General features: G+C 39.0%; 1 protein-coding gene across 6 annotated transcripts in view; it reads right to left on the bottom strand.

The window, feature by feature from the left end:
- Window positions 1–233: 233 nt before the first annotated feature.
- Window positions 234–22,702, bottom strand: part of slc2a9l2 (solute carrier family 2 member 9, like 2) — a 191,068-nt gene continuing 168,599 nt past the window's right edge. For 4 of the 6 annotated variants that reach the window (XM_007897325.2, XM_007897328.2, XM_007897324.2 and 1 more), the window contains exon 13: window positions 19,838–20,819. In XM_007897325.2, coding sequence (XP_007895516.1) covers window positions 20,556–20,819 — 264 coding nt within the window. In that variant the 3' untranslated portion in view covers window positions 19,838–20,555. Of the gene's footprint in view, window positions 853–9,928; window positions 10,217–19,837; window positions 20,820–22,702 lie in introns of those variants that run through there. The other 2 variants (XM_007897331.2, XM_007897330.2) reach the window with 2 other exon arrangements.

The following is a 22,702-nucleotide window of genomic DNA, read 5'->3' as shown; positions in this document are numbered from 1 at the left end:
GTTGGATGCCAGGTGTGCCAAGTCAGTCATCCTAAATTCCACCTCAGTCAAACCTGTTTTCAGCAGCCACTCAGGGGACTGGACCATAGTAGCCTTTACGTAAGGGCAGCCTATAAATGAGGATTCATCGGTTTGTTGACCGGGCCTCAAATTTTTAAAAAATATATCTGCAGGCCAAAAGTTTCCATAGGCTCAAATGTAAACTCCGCTAAACTTAACGAATTTACTAATGGTGAGGCAGGAAGCTGTGGGCATAATATGGGCTGTTCAGCGCAGAGTTGGGGAATGCACTAGGAGTCTGGTGGGAGTTTTCATTCTGGCCTGCATTACCGGTAAACACATGAAAATTCATTTACAACAACAACAACAACAAGATTCCATTTATAGAGCTTGCAGCTGAAAAGGGCAAAAATAGAATAAGCGTAAAAAAACTCAAGAGGGTGCATGGTAAGGAAAAGGAAAGACCAGGTACAAATAGATGTAACTAACAGCAAAAGTGTGCATTCTGTATTCTGTACACAGAAGAGTCAAACAATTTTCAATAACAATTTCAGTTAAGGTGTCAGTAAGCTTGATTTATTTCCTGTCAAATTTGAAAAGAGAGTTGGTAAGTGTAAAGCTGTTGTTGGACACTGTGGAAATAGGTTGATGGAAAAGCTCTTGAATTATATGTCGGTTTAACAGGTCAACAGCGGCATAGCAAAAGCGAGCCAAGTCTCCATAGCACTGCAGTAAATAGTTGCGATCTTCTTGCCGATAACTTAGAGGTGTTTTTCTTTGTTTGTGCTGTGTGCCGACAGCACAGAGAAGTCACGGAACTGGAGCGAGGTCTTCGGTCATGATGGCAATTCACTGAAGAATTTAAATTTACTTATGAACAAATCACAACACAGAGATCCATCATATGCTGGTGGCTATTCATTACACGTTTATGACATGACATGCCATTAACAACACACAACACTGTTCTTTGTAATTGGTGCACAATGGATCAATCTCATGGTAATAAAAGATCAAATATAATTTTTTTCTCATACTTTACGGAACAAAATATGAAAGTGGCTTGATTGCTAGTTGAAGCAGTTGTTCTTACAAACAACAAAAGACACCAACAATAAACTGTTTATATTAATTGCAGAGAGAAGCAGTTTTTGCTTTCAATCAGACGGTTTCATTTCTCAGCCTGGCTCAGTTAGCAGCAGTCTCTCCTCTGGATCAGAAGATTGTGGATTCAAGCCATATATCAGATTTTAAGATCATAATCTAGGCAAATACTCCAGTGCCGTTTCAGGAGAGCATTGCATTGTCATTTGGATGAGATGTTAAACCGATGTCCTGTCTACCTGATCAGAAATTAAAGATCTCTTGCACTATTCAAAAAGAAAAATAAATTTTCTCTTGGGGTCTTGCTGATCCTCCACATTAATTGATCCATCACCTTGTGGATGTTTGTGGAACTTTACTGTGTACAAAATAGCTACTGCATTTTCTCTATGTTACTGGATGTGACAGTAATTATTGTAAAGCAAATTGAGATGTTTCATTGTTATCGGTGCTATAAAAATGCGTGCTCCTTCTAAAAAAAATACAAGTTTGTTTTTCTTTTCCTCTGCCAGTAGGTTTTGATGGTGAACAATTGTTCCTCATGTTGAACATTACAGTAAGAGTAATTTGGTGCTACAGGGGGTTGGTGATTTATTTGCTACTCAGCAGTGCTTGGATGTAGATCTATCTCTGAGAGTCACGACCACACAGGGAGCTCTTGCAGAAAGCTCAAAATGTCACTTTGCCTTAGCATATAAGACCATTTTATCTTACAGTTTAAGACAGCACAGAATCTCAAATTCAGTCTTAATTTGAAAGCCAGTTAGCATTAAAACCTTTGAAAAAACAAATTTTAAATTAAGATTGAATTAAAGAGCTCCCACAGTTCTGAGAAATTTTTAATTTTGAGACGAGAACAAAGACTAGGTACAATTGTAGCCTTGGATCATTACCAAGCACGGAAGCCAAAGTGCAAGACAGAAGCTGGGCACTTGCAACCAGATGGCAGCAAAATTCATGTCACCCGGGTAGTGACAAACAAAAACCACATGGTCCTTGTCGAAATCAAGAGGTCCCTGATCCAATTTCCCCCTAAACTGAAAACTCCAGCTAATCAACGACTCATCAGTTTCCTTGGGCTCAACTCACATGAGGTTGTTCTCACATGTGCAGTTATTAAAAGATTTTAAGATTCTGACAAATTCTGTACGGTCTGAAATATTGAGTTAATAGAATAAATCCAGACCCACATGGAATTTTACCCCTTATAAGCCTTAGTAGCGTTATGATTAAGATTATTTGTAGGAATTTTAGAATTGATTCTGTAGTTTTCTTGTAAATATTTCAGCAAAGTCCTGCAAAGAACAATGAGAATTGTAACCAATTTGTTTGAATTTGGGAAGCCCTCAATTACATGGCATGGATTCCTTAATGAAGAATTAATTTAAGAAACACTGCAAATCAGACCCCAATGTGGATTATGAACTGAGGAGTAAACCAAGGAATCTTGCATTGGGTCAGTGATAGACAGAAAAGATTAATATTGGTCTTCTCCTAACAATAGATTGAATCACTCCGGTGATACAATAAAGACAATCTGTAGGAATTTTAGCATTGATTCATAGAATCATAGAAATTTACAGCACAGAAGGAGGCTATTTGTCCCATCACATCTGCACTGGCTCTCAAAGCAAGCTGTGCTTGCATCCTGCTGCCTCATCCTATCCCCACACCCATTCAAGCATTGATTCCAGTGGTTTATTGCTAAAGTTTACTTGCAACCTATGATATCACAATTTGATAGCTTAATGAAAGGGTTTTAATCAGTTTAAATTATGGAAAACAATGCAAATACTGGGTAAAAATATGCACACAGTTAAAAAACAAAAATATGTTGAATTTATCACAAACCAATCATGGAAGGAATATATTTTAAAAAAGCTTTTAAGTAAAAGAAAGTAAGAATTTTTCTCAGCAGTGAAATAGTTAAAATCGTGCTTTGTTTCTTAATAAAAGATGAGTAACTTTTCCTTACACTTTTAACTACTGAAGAGACAAATGTATTCACCCATCATCTTGTACATCAAAGTAAAAAAACACCCACACACAAATTACGTGTATATATAAGTTATTGCTTAAATAGGACAGCATAATGTTCCAGTGAGATGCACTAATCCCTCATTTCCCTGTGATTTGACAGCCTTAAAGGAAAAAAACAATATTAAAAGGCAAATTGTGATGATGTGTTTGCTACCTTCAATAACTGGGGATTATTAAAGTTTTTTTTATTAATATCAGAACAGTAAAACATACATTTATGTGATATGGATTTACAATAGCAGAAGCTGAAAGTCTCTTTGCCATAAATGCAAATCTGTGCCAGAAAAACAAAGCAACTCATTATAGTGGGTAAGTTTAAAAATCAGAATTAGACTTGCTTTATTTTTACACAGCTATAGTATAACAGCCCAAACACCTGGTTTGAAATTGAGCTAAATAAAACAATACATCCCATTACTTTTCCTTTTCACTGGTAATGAAAGTTTGGTTCATGTTGCCTGTATCTCGAATTAAGATTAATTGGATGTGGTCAGAATGGGCCTTTTCTATGAATAATTGCTTTAATAATTGCTATCTCTAGAATGTTGTATCTTTCAGGTGAATGGAATAAAATACTGTATTTTTGTAATTTCTAATGATATTATGCCAACAGTATTATTAATATTGCCCGAATATGAGGGTTATAACATCAGAATACGTGCATCTGTAAGAAAGTGGAGGGCTCCTTTGCTGAATGTTGCAATGTTTTCTCAAGCCTTCAATGTTGTTCTTCATAAAGCTAAGTAAATGAGGCTTCTATCTTTTAAGTCAGGTGAATAGCACTTGGATCATAGCACTATATGGAGTGGCTATCTTCAGGCGATCCATGAAGTGTCTGCTTTCTATAGATAATAATAATAATAATAATCCTTACATTTCATATAGCGCCTTTATGTTGTTGAAACATCTCAAAGCACTTCACAGAATATATTGTAAAGACTGTGTATTTTTTGGGAGAAATGCAAAAGCCAATGGTGTACAGCAGTGTCCCACAAACAGTCATGGATTAAATGACAAAACTTTTTTTTTGAGGGGATTATTACCGCTGGAAAGCGATCTGCCAATCGACCTACAATCGGGTTTCTGTTTACTGCTGGGTAAACAGAGGAGTGTGGAGTAAGGAAACTTGCCTAAGCTTTTATCCCGTCCAGAAATTTAATCCGGGTCCTCTTGCTTGTGAGCCGAGTGCACTATTATAATAATAATATATAATAATAATAAACACTAACCAGTCTACTACGGAACTCCACAATGTTCTGGGCTATGGTGTTCTCTTGGTGAGTATTTACAGCACCATGCAGCATCTATACGTGATGCATTGAGTGAGTTTTTGTTACCAGGACCGGGAATCGACATGATTGATTCCTTTAATATGTATATCACCTTAGAATATACTGATATCAAAAGGCTGAGAACAGTGTTGAGGGTTATTAAGAATAAGTACAAATAGTAATGTTTTGAATTGTACGATGTGGCCTGGGATTTTGTGACTTTGGAAATGTTATCTTAAGGCAAGAGATGAGTAAAATGGATGTCAGACTAGATAGGCTTTCTGGAGTTTAGCTTGGTTTACCTTTGAAGGGCAGGGAGAAGTGTTGTACAGCCTTTCCTCAAGGTAGGTTGGGCAGAGTCCCTGATAGAGCAGATCATGCATGTACTGTGGAAAGGAGGTCTGCAGGTCAAATGGCGCTTTCTCATCTGTGTTCTCTTATATTGTTAATAAAGAGGCAATTTCCTAGAATGTAAAGACTGCAATTATCAGTTTTCTCTTAACTTACGTGAAGATGTCCTGGGCTCCATCTTTAAGGAGATAGCAAGTCTGCACTGAACATTTTCAAAAGGCTTCAGTGCTGCCTGAGACAATGTGGGTAGGGGAAAAACTCAATGCTATCATATTATTTTGGTAATAATTTCTCATGTTATAAGCCTTCAAACTATTGTCTTAAAATTTCCCATTGTGCAGAATTTTAAAAAATTCTTAAATTCTGACTCATTCTGTAATTCTTCAATAGAACTGCAGAAAACCGGTTTCCAAATTAAGACTGAATTTAAGAATTATCCACGATGTTAAATTCTAAGAATTAAGGCTTAAATTAAAATTTTCAGAGCTTTAAATTGTGGGGGTGATGCCAGTGGTTGAGCAATTCCATAACACCACTGACGGACGTCTAACCGATTTGCTATTGTTATACACAGACAGACAGCTCTGAAATCAAACATTTCAGGGAAACAAATGATACATATGTCCCACTTTGAGCATGTCAAGGGTACTGTTCCACAACAATTGCACATAACTGAAAAAATACGAGATTGCTCAATTATAATGATGTGATTCAAACAAAAATAGTTTGGGTGGATTATTAAAATTGACATGTACACTACCAATTAAAAAAATAAATTTCAGTTTCAGTGATAACATTTATACACACTACAATAACAGCTGGCATTATTTCCACTCTCTGCACTGCATCCTCCCAACTGCCGCCTCCTGCCGCTGCCATGGGAGGACGTTCTCCAGGAGCAGAAGTTGGAATGTTGGAAATAGTCTTAGACCGGATAAAATCACTCGCCGGGCCAGATATGGTCCACAGGCCGCCAGCTGAACCACGCTGGTCTAGAATGTGGAACAACCATATCTTACATAATAATAATCATTGCATTTGATATAGCGCCTTTCACGTCAAGGTTCCAAGGTGCTAAAGGATTTATTGTGAAAATTACGGTAAATCCTATGCTTTGAGATATCCTTCCAATGTAAAAGGTGTTATACCAAATGCAAAGATTATAGGATTATTTTATTCCCCTTTCCCTCATGATTGTTTCAAGTTTCCTCTTAAATATATCGATGCTGTTTGCTTCAAAAGGTGTTGGCTCATCAGGTGAGGCAAATGAGATCCTACCTCACCTTGACAGGAGCCGCGGGAACAAGGGAATATTAGCACAGGAATAAGGCCAGTGTTAGAGAGGCCAAGACATTGTGTCAGCACGAAAGGTCCGTTGGCATGAAACAAACTCAGATGGCCTCACTGTCAAAAAGGTCGGCAGCCATCATTGGCTTGAACCATAGCTTCAGGTAGTGAGTTCCACAACCTCACCATCTTCTACGTAAAGAAGTTCCTCTTAAACTCCCTTTTAGATCTGCTATTGGGTATTATATATTTATATCTCTTGTTTTAGACTTAGCAACATTTGTAAATAGTCGATTTGGACCTCTGCTCAGGTGCCAGTGATAAGATGGAAATTTTTTTATTATTTGGACTAAATTACCAATGTATTTTTCTATTGCAAAGCAAAATGAATACTTGACAAATTATATACAGTTAAGTAGTCCAGTTAAGCTCCATTTTGCCTCCACAAACAGTTTCTCCTCTAGCCCACACACAATCTTGTGCGGTGTTCTTCAGGGCTCTGTCCTCGGTCCTCTCCTCCTCAACCTGTACATGCTCCCTCTTGGTGACATCATCCACAGACATGGGGTCAACTTTCACATGTGTGCGGATGACACCCAACTCTATCTCTCTGTCTCCACCCTTGACTCCAGGACCACCTCTGTCCTGACAGAATGTCTGTCAGACATCAAGTCCTGGATGAGAGCTAACTTTGTACAGTTGAACGTCAGCAAGACTGAGGCTCTCCTGATTGGTTCTGCACCTCAGGCATTGGCAGCATCAGTATCAGCAGATGCACACTCCACCTCACCGAGTCAGTCAGGAAACTAGGCATCTTGTTCAAACTTCAACTGTCCTTTCTTCCCCACACTAGCGCTGACCTCCTCTGCCTTCCCCCAACATTGCCCAAATTCGCGACTCAGGCCGCTGAAACCCTCATACATGCCTTCATTACATCTAGGCTCGACTATGCCAACTTCCTGCTTATCAGGCTTCCCAACTCTTACTTCCACAAGCTGCAGATCATCCAGAACTCTGCAACTCGTGTCCTCTCCCACACAAGGTTCTGTGACCCATCACACCTACCCTTGCCTGGTGCCACTGGTTCCCCATGCCTTAGAGGATTGAGTTCAAAATTCTTGTCTTCACCTTCAAATCCCTCCATGACCTTGATGGAGGTCCTCCATGGCCTTGCCCCTTCCTATCTCTCTGACCTGCTAACCCCTTATCAACCTGTCTGCTCCCTCCACTCCCAATCGGTACTTTACAAATGTAGTTTTGTATTATATTGTATTTGTCCTGACAATAATAACAAGAATCCTTGCAGTAATATAGCATCTTATAACGTCTTCAAGACGTCTCAAAGCAATTTTGCAGAATATACTGTAAAGTGAATTGACTGTATATTTTGTTGGCGGAATGTGGCAACCAATTGCGTACAGCAATGTCCCACAAACAGTCATGGATTCAGTGACCAAATTATTATTATTATTGTTATTGTTTTTTGGAGGGATTATTTCTAACACAATCTGACAAACTATTATCAACAAGGAAAGCCAATGTGGGTTAGAGACAGCTTGATACCATTTTTAGTACGCAGCATATGCTGGTGTGTAAAAGATGTTTCTAAAATAAAAATTAACAAGCAAGTTGTCTATATGGAACTTAGCAATATTCAGCCAGACAGTGCTTAAAGGCATGTTTGTTGCGGATAAAGTCTATTTCTCGCTGTTCATTGAGTTAAATATAACCTGTCAGCTTTAAAAAGTTGTGACAATGAGTCTGGGCAATTTAGGATATGGCTAGCATTTCTACAAACAGCTGATAGTACCCAGCTATTGGAAACAAAGAGCAGAAACATGTTACATGCTGAAGATAATTGTAGTTTCTAGTGAATGTTAATACTATATTGATAAATAGAAAGATTACAATGTACAGCCCCTAACTGAGTTGACAGGAATTAATACCAGAGGAAATACACCAGTACAAGAAAGTGGGTGCATCAAAATAAGATCAAGCTACCTGAAACTCTTTGTTGACTTTGTTCTGGTTGCAGAGTTTAGCTACTGCTGAGCTCTAGAAATTAAAAAGCTACCATTAAAAAGAAATGCCTAAAGCTGCAATGAAGCAGTGACTATCCATAAGCTAAAGGTTTAGAATTGAAAAAATTCTGTCAGTTCTATGCTTCACACTTTATTTTCAATATTCCTTCTTGTGTAATATCCTTTTATTAATAAAACGTGCTTGCCAATTTCTTCTCCTTCCTGTTTTTGAAAAGCATCATGAGATCATTAATACCCACTTGAACTGGCAGACTGGACCTTGGTTTAATGTCTCACCTAATTAGTGCACTGATGGGTCAGTATAGAATATGAGCTCCAGTCACACTGAGGCTTGAACCCCCGATCTTCTGCTTCTTGAGTGCACTTTCCCAATTATCTATCTGACTCCCTTTCAGTTGGTTCATGTTTTTTTCCACTGGAGTTCAGTAGCATTTTCCATTTTCTTGCAAAGTTCCCTAAACATTGAGAATCATTTTCTTTTATTCTACAAACACCAAGCCTTAAAGATCCATCTTATACTCTCTCTGCAAATAATTGCAGCCGGGGAACCATTTTTGTGTTACCATTTGAAGATGTTTTTAGATTTTTAAAAATGTAACAAAAGTACTGTGTTCATTGAATATTAAATCACCATGTGCAGTAAACCAGTGCCTATTTTCATTTAAAAATCTAAAAATCAGCATTTGATTAACTACAATGAAATGTAGGGCACAAGTATAAGAGATACAAACCTTTGAATTCAATGATTTGTCATATGAGCATTAGGGATAGTTTTGTTGTTCAGAAACATTTCAGCTGCAGAGAATTATGTTCAAGATAAACACTGGCAGCCTCACTCAAGTCTGGATGTACTGCAGCCAAAATACCTTTTGGTAGGTAGGAAAGATTAGTAATCAAAAGGACATTGATGTTTATATCCAGACCTAGACCCAAACTGAAAGGTCCTGTCATCAGCCCATCACAAGCACAACTCTGATGTCTGGTTTACACTGCTGCCAGCAATGTGGAATGGAAAGCTAGATTTATATTCCCTTCTCTCGCTGGAGGCTGAGGAGATCTTTGTATATAGGGAACTAAGTGCATCACTGTAGTGTTCAACACAGTGCTGTTATTTTGGCTCTTTTGACAACTTGTCCTACAAAATTCCTATTTATGTCTCCAAACCCCAAAAGTAGTGTTCTAAGATGTAAAGCACCATGTAGATTGGGTACAAGTCACCAACAAACTTAACAGTTCCTAAGCTAGTTCTAAGGAATGGTGGGAGTTAAAAATGTGAAAATATGGAGAAAATCTGGAATAAGAAAAGAAGGAAAGTTTGTACCTCTAGGATATTAAAACAGCATTTAATTATTTAACATTGGTTGTCTTTCCTCATTGGTTGACGATTTATAATTGTCCAGTTTTTGCTGTGTTCACATTGATCAGTCTGCAACCATTTTTATGTAAATATTAATAACATTACAACAACAGTACTAAATCTAAACACAGGATTTGTTAGAATGTGCCCCAGTTGAATAAGAATAATCTTTCTTGCATTTGATATGCGCCTTATCATGTCATTGAGATGTCTCAAAGAGCTTCATAAAATATATTGTAAAGTGGATTCACTGTGTATTTTGTGGGCGAAATGCGGCAGCTAATTGTGCATAGTAGTGTTCCACACTGGAGACGTGGATTGAGTGACCAAATGTTTTTTCTGAGGGATATTATCCCCCGAAAGCGATCCGCTAAATTGACTAATAACCGGCTTCCTACTTAACGATAGGTAAACTGAGATGTGTTCAAAAAAGAAACTTGCCTAAGGTTTCGCCCCGCCCGGGAATCAAACCTGGGTCCTCTTGCTTGCAAGGTGAGTACGCTAACCACTATGCTACGGGACTCTACAGATGGCCATTAGGCTGCCACCGATGCCGCTGCCATGTTGTGCTAAGTGCATGCAATACCACTATGTCAGTGGCGATCTCCCAACCCGTAAGTCAGTCACTTTCTTGTGCTTCATTTTAACGTGGGGTCTGGATATTGAACCCAGTTCTGACAGGTTTGCTCGGTAATGATGGTTTATTAACAATTCCAAATAGAGAAGTGTCATTGCCTGCTGACGGACAAAGAGGCACATTATCCCTGCAAACAGATGGAGAATCACAGAGATTAATACAGGGGATAGGAGCAGGAAGGTTTTGCGAAATAGTATTATTATTCTTGTCGGCTAGATCTCGTGATTTAACATACAGGGCAAGCTAGCAAGTGTGAGTGAAAGCGCATGACTGTAAGAGAAAGAAATCTGATCCTATCGTTCCATTCATAAAATGTCGTGCTAATGGACTTCTACACATAAGTTCATTTCAGAACTGGAGAAGAATGACAAAAATCTTTCAGCGCCAATTTCTTTCCCTCGTGATTCATTGAAGGATGCATGGATAATTCATTTGCAAGCTCTTTCCTCATCATCTGAGCCTTATACCTATCCAATCTCCTGAATATTTTGTGTATATGCTGCAGGGAACTCTCCTCAGTTGAAGATATTACAGAGAGCCAAACAGGCAGAGTCCTGTGACACAGAAAGAAAAGGTGAAGGAGAAACAGAATGAATGTAGTCTCACAGACAGAAACCGATAGCTGAACCATAGGGCACAAAGGCAGAGTGTTGATAGATGTAACATGGAACTGAATCAGACTGAATGGAAAACAATGAAATGACAAACCCAATGGCTTGGATTGCGAAACCTTGGAGCAGCTCCTAGCTTTATACTGATAATTATAATAATAATAATCCTTGCATTTGGAATTGCACCTTTCAGGTCAGAAGGATGTCTCAAAGCACTTTCCAGGATTTACTATAAAGTGTAGTGATGGTGTATTTTGTAGGCAAACACAGCAGCCAATTTCCACATAGTAATTTCCCACAGTCATGAAGTGAGAATGCCCAATTTTAGTTGAGGGATTCTTTGCCAGGACACTGGAAGAAACTTCTTTCTCTTTTGAATAGTGCCATGGATCTTTATTGTTCACCTGACCAGGCTGACGGAACCTCAGTTTAACATCTCATCCGAAAGACAGCACCTCTGGCCATTTAGTTTTGCTTTGCAATAGAGTGTCAGCCTAGATTATATGAGTTCAAGTTCTGACGTGGTGCTTCAGCCCACAACCTTCTGATTCAGAGGTGACAGTGCTACAATTGCTCCAAATTATCCAAGATTTAATAGTCAAGCATCTTTTTCAGTGGGACAGATTAACATTTGATTTAATTCCTCATGTGATGTGTTGGGACAGACATTACAAGTGTACTAGTTCAATGAGTTACCAATCGGTATACAACCCACAGAACTACAGAAGTGAGGCACTGCTATGGCAAGCCTTCTATATCTTATAAAACTAACCATTTGACATCTGTGAAGAAAATGTTATTTTAACAGATATTTTTTGATGTTTAACCACTATTCAAATTGTGGTCAAACGTGTATGTGGAGTGTTATGATGACTTGATAAGCCATGAGTGTCCCTTCAGCTGTGTGTTGTTTGAGGGTTGAACTGACAGTGTTTGACAGTCACAGAATGATAGAAAGTTTACAGGACACACAGAATACCATTTAGCTTTTAAATCTTTCTCTAGACGGCCCTGGCAGGACCATTATTTGTTGCCCATCCCTAAATGTCCTGAGAAGGTAATGGTTGTCTTCTCTTTAAATCCGCAGTTCTTGAGGTTGCCAGGTAGGGACATGCAGGATTTTGACCCAGCGGTGATGAAGGAGTCCAAGCTCATCATGCCTGTACTGTTATTATTGTCCTACCCTATTCCTCCGCTTGCTTCCACTGCTCAGCTAAGCTTGGGCTTGCTGCACGCTTCTCACCGTCTCCGCACCACCATCGGTGGCTGAGCCTTCAGTTTCTACATCCATAAGCTTCGGAATTCCTTCCCCTACCACTCCATATAACCCTTCTCTTTCTGTCTTTGACTACCACCTCAAATCCTATTTCTTTGAACAAACCAATGGCAATCTCCCTCACACCCCACTCCCCTCTTTCTCCTCCTGCTCCTCCCTCCACTGCCTTCCTCAGTGTCCAACTCTGTGCCTGTGAAGCACTTTAAGAACATATGAAACCACTATAGAAACCCAAGTTGTTTTGTTGGTAACTTCCCTACTGGAGTTAAAAGCAAAGGACTATGTATGAAACCAGGGAAAGTTTAGAAAAATAACAGGAGTTAACAATTTAACTTCATCCATGATGGAAACAGGAAATAAAAATCCCAAACAACTAAAAATAAAAAGCCATGACAACAAAAAGGAAGAAAAAATCAAGTGTCTCTATAACAAATGACCATAAAATGCAACAAATCTGCACCATGAACATGTTCACAATGAGCTAAAAGTCCCCGATAAACAAATGGTCATCACTGGACTGACTCAACAGATCAGAATAGAAATGCCCAGACACATGTACATGCATTCCTTCTCAACCTGGTTATCTCAGTATTGACCATGGGGATGAAGATCTTGAGTAAATAGATCAAAGTGTCTGGAGGAAATCAGGTTTCAACAACAATGGAGATAGTAAGGTGTCTGAATTCAATGAGGTACAAGATAATCTGCATGTATGCAGCTGAGTGTGTGTGTGTGTGTAGTATAGTCCACACTATATTGAGTAATTTATGAAATTATTTGGAGTACCACATTATTACAATTTTCAGTTTTGTTTTTAAGTTCTGTAAGATAGACAGAAAGACTGACAGACATATAGATACACAACCCAATGTTTTGCTTGCTCACACAGTTTTGTGGGGGGGGGGAGATTAGTCTAACTCTATGTTACTGATTCCTCACAGTCTAGTGGTGCTGATGTAGTGGAGCAAATGCTTTTATAACAATGGACATGCTGCATGAAGGAAGAATATTTTACAGGATTCATATCTCCGATCGTATAATATTACACAATTGTTTTTTCCCCTTTCTTATGAGCAGAATAATTCAATAGCTACCTTTGATAAAAATAAAATAATCCTTGTATTTCATACAGTGCCCATAACATTGAGAACAACTCAATACGCTTCACCGAGTTTTACTGTAATGTGTGGTGACTGTATTTGTTGGTGAATGTGGCAGCTGATTTTTGCGCAAAATAATTTCCACAAACAGCCATAACGTGATTGACCAAATTTTGTATCTGAGGGTTGTTAGCCAAGACACCAGGAGAAACTCTGGTTCTCTTTTTGAACGGTGTCATGGGATCGTTAATATCCACTTGAACAGGCAGACAGAATCTCAGTTGCAATGTCTCATCTGAAGAAAGCACCTCAGACAATGCAGCATTCCCCAGGAATTGAAGGCTACACATGATTATTTAATCTCTGCACTTCAGCATATGCCATGACTTATTGCAGGCTGCAGTGTACTAATCACTAAGATATGCTAAAAGTCTATTGCTTGCAAAAGGTCAGGATAGTCAGAAGAGTTGCAGATAAGCATGTTTGCACGTGATAGAAATAACTATGCATTAAGATTACTAAGCAAGGAGAAACCCGAGGCTTGTTAACACTTTGCATTTTACATCATGGTTATATCCATAATCAAGATTACATATATTTTTGCATTTATAGTACATATTCTGTACTTAATACGAGTGAGGTTTGTTTAAAAGCACATGATAGAAATCAATGGATTGCAGTATATCAATTCTGAATATATATGTATAAATAATTGGATATAAAATTGGTAAGTGCATATGACTTATGATTCAAAGGAAGTAGAGAAGTATTTGAAATACAGTTAGTGGTATGATCTGCTAATGAGCTGGGAGGTTGACTGACAGATTGTGAGAATGGATTGCTGACTCATTCAGGTGATCATTATAACTACTGCAAAAACTGGGCAAGTTCTGAATGGTACCACTAGGAATGGTGTGTGGCATTCATATGAGGAAACAAATGCATTGCCTGAAGATTTTGTGGAAAATGTTATTTGGGGCGAAGAACTGCCTTGCTGCCTGAAGGTAGGAATGGCATCAACATAGTCTCCTGGAACACCGCAGAAGCAGATGGGATTTGTGCAGTAGCTGGTTCTTAGGGCGAGGGAATGTATTGATGAGTAATCGCTGTCACTATGGGAGATCATCACAATTAGTCATGAGGGAGCAGAGAAAGATTGAATTTGATTTGCAGGAAGTGTGACCAACGTGGTTGGGAGACGTTCTTCTCTAAGGGCATCCAGCCACTTGGTGGCACTGCAGGAGCATGAACAGAAGTCCGCTGAGGCATCGTGGCTTGGAGGTGTTCGAGATAAACTGGCTTGGAACGACATTTTGTGCCACAGGTTCCACAACGTCAGCAAGAAAACATCTGTGCGTTTCTCAACTCCACTTTTTTCAGCAAGGAAATCTCAACCTCAGGTTGAGGCTTGCCATGCATGGTGATGCCTGTATATTGCCTACAATTTCAATGCTTTTCGCCATGGTTGCGAAGTACTTAGATTAAGATGAGGTACCAATATTTGGTATTTGAATGGGAACTGAGTATACACACATTTTCCATATGGTCAGATTTGAAATGCATCTGATCTGCAGGTGTAACGCGCTTTGAGATGTCTCAAAGACGTGATAAGGCGCTATGTCAAATGTAAGGATTATTATTATTATTTTGCTTTGCTAGAGCAATGGAATATAACGTGTAGAGAAGATTGAGCAACACCTGATGTGGAAACATAAGACTACAAAGAATGAGAAAAAGCCATTAAAGGTCTATCAAGCTGACACATTTCGAAGATCACACAAACTTGGTGGGAATGTGGTGGAGTACAAAGGAGTAGAATTAATAAATATTGTATTGATTCTCCTCCTTCGTACTCCACTCCATTGTATATAATAGTAGCTCCTAGGAGAAAGTTCAGCGTAGATAGTGAAATCAAGCAAACTCCAGATTATGTTTAAAACCATCCATAGACTGGCTTCTGCAGCACTCAAATTACTGTATCCTGTGGAGTTTTTGTTCATCTCAATCTGCATCTATCCCAATATCCACCAATACTCTTCTCAATCCTTAACTAGGTTGGTTTTGAAGGCATCTGGTGGGATTCAGCTCGAAGTAGCCACAACTCTGAGTGTGTGTGTGTTTGAGAGAATGCGTGTATGAGTTGGGGTAGGTGAGTGCTTCCAATTCCGGTTCTGCTTAAGTCTTCCCCTCCCTGCTCCCTTAAAAAGAATTAAGCAAAAAGACTTAAAAAATTAAGAACTTGTGCACTAGCTTTAGTTTTAAGACTATGAGAAATTCCAGTGTTTATAATGGTTAATTCCTAAAATGGATTTTGCATTCAAGCACAAAGTATAAACAAACGCGTTGAGCATTTAAAACATTGAAAAGAATACAGAAAACAATCTGCAGAAGCTGGTGAGAATCAATCTCCTTGAAGAGGTCAAAGAGGTGACTGATATGACAAGGAGACCTTTGGAATTTCATTCTGTGAACTGGATAGTCTGAATTTATAGGGCTTGCAAAACCCAGAGAGGAAGCAATAACTGAAATAAATGGTAACATATTCCTTCATAGAATATTATGATGTGCTGGTTACCCCTCAAACAGTACGATAGTAGGTATCCTGTGCTAACAAACACCTTGAAAACAGCCATTGCCAAATGTGCACTTGAAACTGTGGAACATCCATTCTGTGTTATATTAACACATATATTCTCTCAATCACAAGCTATGTGGTTTTAGCTGGTTAAACTCCAGCAGTGCCTCAATGTATTCTCTGGGGTACTCAACCTTTACCTTTTACTAACCAGCACCTAATATTCTCTGGAATTAGTTAAGCAGGATGTGTCCCTCCTATAAAAACTATCAAGTAAATGCCCAATTTACCTGAAGGATTATTGGCAAAGACACCAGGTGAAACTCTTTTCAAATAGTGTTATGGGATTCATTTCCATACACCTGAAATTACAGATGAATCCATTTGTAAAATAATAGTAACACAATGGCTAAGTTCAGGAGGCATGTCTAAAAGAAACTGAGTCTAAAGGACATTTCACCAAAGCTTTGTCAATACATCCCATTATCTATTTATCTACAATGAGTTTAAAGCACGGTGAAAAGACCCCGGTGCAGACAAATGTTTCCATGCCCATCTCACAAAGTATTGCAAGTTATATATCATTCTGTTCAAGAAGACCTTGTTGATAATGATCTATGTCTTACATACAAAAGGAACTGTTGCTTTGATTCTGCAGGTTGCATGAAAAAGTGTTCAATAGTTTAATTATTCATCGATTGTTGTGCATCCCAGGTAGTGAGCTGTGGAAGAGATCAAGTTGGGTCGAATAATGCGTGCTACATCAAGTGTGAAATTGAACTTGAAAAAGTGATAACGTTCAAAGAAAAAATAAATGCTTAAGTTATTACATAAATGAATCATTCCAGATTCTGTTCTCTTTAGTAAATCATTTGTTTCTCAGTTTCTTTATCTTTCTTGTTAGTTTTCTCCTTGTTTATTTGTTCTTGTTTTGTTATCCTCTCTGTGACTCTATTGCGATCTCTCTATTTCTCGGGTGCTCTGCCTGTTCATCTCGTTTTGTCTCTCTGCTGCTCTCTCTTTCTTGCACCTCTCTATTTATCACTCTCTATTTTTTGGTCCTATTTCTGTTTGATCTTGTCTGTGTTTCTCCCTCTGTCTCTCACTGTTTTCCTCTCTCTTTCTTTCTGGACCTCTCTTTTGCTGTTTCTATCTCTGTTCATCTCTCTGGTCCTCTCTTTGTTTCTCTCCCTGACTCCCTTTCTCTCTTTCTCTCTCTGGACCCCTCTGTTTCTTTCTCTCTGATCTTCTATTTTTATCCCTCTGCTTTTTTATTTCTTTGTTCCTCTCTTTAATTCTTCACCTGAATTTTCTGATTCTCGTGTTCTCTATTCGCTTCTATCTTTGGCCCTCTCACTGTCTACTTCTGTGTTTATCTAAAACTCGCTCTTTATTTCTCATCTCTTTCATCCTGGTAATTCAAAATCAGAGTTATCTATCAATCATACCGGTTTTAGCGCTTCTATTTTCTGTAAGGAGCACGACTCCTTGTACTGTTCCTCTCTTTCTCGCCTTCATACCTTTGAAGAGGTGTGAGATTGCATTGTACTTATTTATATTCAAATGCACATCTTGAGATTAAGGAATATAATTAATGTCAAACACTGCTGATTTACATTAACAATCGACTCTGTGATTCAGTGTAAATATTACTCAAAATACTACTTTTAAAAATTTACTGTCACTTTCCAAACTTTTCTTAAAATCTCGTCCAAGGACCTTTGCAGTTGTTAGTTATTGATAAGACAGAGGCTCCTAGGGCAGACCTTTCCTGTAACACAGGCGAGTCACCTTCAGCTGTCTTTGGTTCAGTTGCCCAGTTTGTTTACTAGTCAAGTCTAGTAAAGCTAGTCATGCAGTGGTTTACCAATCTGCTAGAGGGCAAAGTGGCTGAAAGCTCGCCCACTGAAGGTGGGGCGGAACGAGCAGGAGGCATGAAGCAGGCTGGAGTTGGCGAAGTTGAGGAATGGTTGGAGAAGCAAGGTTGTGGGAGATTGCAAAGACAGGGAGGTGCAAGGCCATGAGGCATTTGATGGTGAGCATGAGGATCTTCAACTTGATCTGCTAGGGGATAGTGCAGCTGGATCAATATGGGGTGATGGGCTCACAGCGCAGGAGAGGTTACAGGCTGCAGAGTTCTGTAGGGTCTTGAGTTGGGAGGGTGGAGCTGGGAGGTCAAGCAAGCAGAACCTTGGAAAAGTCACGTGTCGAGGTGACAGTGGCCTGGATGCGGTTTCCGAATTTGAATTGTGCACTGCTTTCTCATAAATGCAATCAAGAAGACTTATTCGCAAACTGATTTTGTTTCTCAGTCCAGTCCAGTCATAGGATATGAATTAACATCAACAATCTCAACCATCAACAATCTCAGTTTTGTTTTCCAGTGCCACTAATTTAATGAAATTTTTTTTTTAAAAAGTGTCTGCAAAAATAACCTCCAGATTACTTGGTCATCTATCCCAAGGTTGTTTGTGGGACCTTCTGGTGTAAAATGACTGCCAGCTTTGCCTACAAATACAGATGCTAGAGTTGGTAGTAATTTCTTGTGAAGCACATTTTGATGCTATAAGGAGCTGTACAAAATGCAAACTCTTTTTCAATTTTCAAACATAGCATGACTAAGGAGAGGTTCACAACACACAAAGGATAATAATAATATTATCACATCTTCGAGATGTCTCAAAGCATTTCACACAATATACTGTAAAGTGAATTGACTGTATATTTTATGGGTGAAACATGGCACCCAATTGCACACAGCAGTGTCCCACAAACAGTGGTGGATTCAGTGACCAGATTATTATCATATGTATTTATTTATTTTGAAGGAATTATAACCTGAGGGACGCAGCATATCAACCAAATTCAACTTTTGTCACTGAGAATAAATTGTGCCTAACATAAAGGGTCAGTTAGACAACAACAACTTGCATTTATATAGCATCTCCTTCATGTAAGGTAAGGTCTGGGAGTACTTATCAATGATGGGGTTGGATGTCAAGCAGGGAAACGTAGGAAGATTTTCTTCTTCTGGACGATTTTCAGAATATTGAATCATTTGTCAACGGGTGGCTGTTTGATCAGAGATGATTAAGGGAGAAGAGGAAGCATTTCAAAGAGATTTAGATCAACCCCCATGTAGAGTAAGGTTGAAAGAGCAGGGAATTGGTATTAGGAAGAATACTTCAATGTAGGATCCAGCAGCAATGCCAGTACAATGGGTCAAATTATTGCCTACTTCCACCTCAAACACTGCATTTGGCAATACATTCCACATCCTAACAATGCTCTGTAATCTCCCAATCTTAGTGTTCTGGCCAACATTCATCCCTAAAATAAAATTGTCACTCATTTCATGGCTGTTTGTGGGACATCACTAAGCGCAAATTGGCTGCCACATTTGGCTTCAAATACAGTCACTTCACTCTACACTAAATCCTGCAAAGTGCTTTCAGATGTCCCGAAACCGATTATATTAAATGCAAGGATTACTATTGATGAATTAAGTGTAGTGTTCTAACATTTGTAGTAAATGATTTGTTCCCCTCACCTTTGCCATTCAGCGCCTTGGGACATCTTCCCAACGTGAAAGGTGCTATATAAATGTAAATTTGTATTGTATTGTACTTTCATGGGTTGTTCAGGTAAGCTTGCTTCTCCTTTATTTTAGTATTTTCTTTGGCTTTCTGGGTTGGTGCTTGGAGCTAAGTGGCTGGTGGCTCCCAGGCCAATCTCGGTGCATTTGCAAGCAGCTGCTAGAGATACCTGTACCTCTCAGGGATGACTCTCACTTATGTTTGCCCTGTTCTCCGCAGGCACATGGCTCAACACTGCTCTGATTAACAACTGAAGACAGCGAGACATTATACACATATTATTATTTTAAATAAAGGAATGTAAAACAGACAGTTTAAGAAAATAGAAACCTTTCTGTTTATTTCTCTCTGATCTTCTCTCTAATAAAGGATTTTCTTCCAGTGTCCTGGCCAATAAACTTCCAGATAAAAATGGACATTTACTTCATAGCAGTTTTGTGGGATATTACTGTGTTATTGCAAATTAGCTGCTGCGTTTGCCTATAAATTCACAGTTCCTACACTTCACAGTAAGATCATGTGAAGTGCTTTGAGACATTTTGAAGATGTGATAAAACAGTGCATGAAATGCAAGGATTATTATTACATACTGTTGAATCAATTTAATACTTTACTAAATAAAAAAAAGTTTTGATTACATATAAAAAGACAAAGAATTGCAGATGCTGGAAATCTAGAATAAAACATAGATACGCTGGTAATTTATTAGCAGGTTAATGAGCATATAAATGAGAAAGACATATTCGTTAACATACTTATAATTTACATAGCACATTTCATGTCGAGAGGATGTCTCAAAGTGCTTGGCACTGCTGGCTGGGCAGCCAAACAGCGGTGAGAACCGAAGTGGGTAGGGAGGGGAAAGTTGACCAAAAGAGGTAGGTCTTGAGTTGGGCTTCAAATGAGGGGAGGAAGGGAGCGAGTTGGAGGGACTCTGGGATGGCAGTCCAGAGATTGGGTGAGGGGGGTGGGGGTGCAGAATGGCTGATGGTGGGAGGGCAACAAGGACATGACTCTTCATTGAATCTCATCAGAACTCGGAGGAAGGGTCATGTGTTAAACATTTATTAATCGTTGTCTTCCACATGCTCATCCAGCTGCTGTGGATTTCCAGCATTTCTAGTTTTATTTCAGTGATCTTTCTTGGACATGCTTAACCTGCTCCTCGTAGGCTTCCTCCACTGAAATCCAGCGTTTTCCATGCACCAGACAGCAAAGTGATGGCAAATGGTTGCACACACTACCAATGATGAAGAAGCTTCTGGGTTTGGATTGGTCACGAGTTAAAAAAGACTTGCTAGCCGTCTGTCATACAGTGCATTCTACATCATCTGGCTCAATGTTGGGCTTGCGGTTCATCACATTGCTTGCACTGATCTCCACAAACTCCGATAATGTAATGGTTTTAGTCTCTTCTGCAGACACATGAGACTTCTTATTGATCTTGGCAAATGACAAACATATTTCTGCGAAGGTTTGATTTTTGGTTTCAGGTAAGAGAAAGTGCAGATATATTGCTCCTGCCGCAGCAATTCCAGCAAACACCAAAAAGCAGAATGACCCCAAGGCACTCTGTATAAAACATATATATAAATAACATTAATAAGCAAGCATGTAAGGGCCATTGCAATGTGAACTGAATTAGTGGACAAAGATGTTTTTAGCTCCAAAGCTGACTTGCCTTGTTAGTTAGGTAGAGAACCTAATACCTGCACCATTGTGTGTTTGAAAACACTGTAGATACCAAGTCTCTGCATGTTTAGGTGTGCATCTCCCTTCCTAATGATTTGCCTCTCTAACCGTCTGTGTGTGTGTCACTTTCTCTCTCTCATTGTGTACTTACCTGGATCGATCTCCACCTTGCGTTACTGGTACACAGACCTGCTTGGATGAATTGTGAACCTGATAACCTAGTGTTGGAATTGATAAACCTCACTCAGCAATTGGCCACAGGTTAAGATAAGAGCATTAGTCTGGAATGAAGGAAAAGCCATTCAGACGATCAATCTTCTGACCGTGGTAAATAATTGCGGGTGAGGCAATGCCCTGTAAAATTTAACCCTGATCGTTAAACTAATTTAGCATATCAATCTAACACTGCAACCTACGATGTTCACCTCTGACCACGTCTATTTGAGAGATGAGATTTTCATGGTCCAGTGGAATTACTATATTCAGTAAAGTATTTGATCAACTACGTCTGTTTATAATCTATTTTAGATAATTAATTAGCCGTAAAATTGACGTCATCATGATTTATAATGATATGTATAAGATCATGCTTCACTCACACTTAATCTTTGACCCAAAATTTATACCAGTTTCAGTCATTTCTTCTCGCACCTCATTCTTGTCTGGTTCCAATCCTGCTTGACCCAGCTCCTCCACTTTCCCTCTTCCAATGGTTTCTCCTCCCGCCCTCGCATAGTCACCTGTGGTGTATCTCAGGGCTCTATCCTTGACCCTCTCATCTCCATACTCTCTCTTGATGACATCATCCGCAGATACAGAGTTAACCTGCACCTAAGTCTTGTCTTTCCACTTCTCCAATGATGTTCTATCCACTTTGACTGTTAGACATCAAGGCCTGGATGAGCCATTATTCCTTACAAATCAAGGCAAGGAATTGTCCAAAATTCTGCACCATTTTAAATTTTAAGACAAAATGGTCTGACAGGCTAAGGTAGGTGACCATTTGGGCCTATGTTGCATATATAGATCAGTAATATTATTATTATTATTAAGATCAGTAATGACAATTAGTGCACAATGCAACTGACATATTCAATGAGTCCTGATGGATGTTGGTTCCTCACTGCATGAACAAAGACTTGCATAGTTCTCATTGCATTGTGGTGAAGGAATCCAAACCCAAACCATGAGGGCAAAATGTGTGGGACAGGTATCAGTTCCAACAAGTACCGCTTGGGCAGTCGCCATGCTTTTCTGGAGAAAGGCTGCTCAGATAAACATCTGGACTGGTCCAAAGTTCCCACCTACGTTGTTTCCCTCCTCTTACCTCCCCTTTAAACTCAAGAAAGCTGCTCCAAGACACACACCAGGCTTTGCTGCAACAGCCTAGTTGAGGAGGATTCCTTGCTGTAGAGAATATATAATTCTATAAATATATGTTTTTTACGCAACTGTTTGGTAAGTGTGAGGGGTAGGCTGGGCAGGTTAAGGAGGTTGAAGCTACAGGCACAAAGACATTGACAGGAGCCAAGGAGTATGGTTTCTGTCTTGTCAACATTCAACTGCAGAAAATAATTTTATAAGTAATATATAATTTTATAAACATATGTTTTTCTCTTTACATAGGGGGAGTACTTCAAATGGGAAATACTCTTATTTTTGTAAAGTTTGTAAAAAAAAAACTTTTATTCCTAATGTGCTCCATCTACATGACTAAGATTAACAAAAACTACTGATCCTTGAAATCCAAGGTTTGACAGCAA

This window comes from Callorhinchus milii, unplaced genomic scaffold (genome assembly GCF_018977255.1).
Source record: "Callorhinchus milii isolate IMCB2004 unplaced genomic scaffold, IMCB_Cmil_1.0 Scaffold1, whole genome shotgun sequence".
In the NCBI taxonomy this organism is placed as follows: Eukaryota; Metazoa; Chordata; class Chondrichthyes; order Chimaeriformes; family Callorhinchidae; genus Callorhinchus; species Callorhinchus milii.
This window is presented reverse-complemented; position numbering and strand designations above follow the sequence as displayed.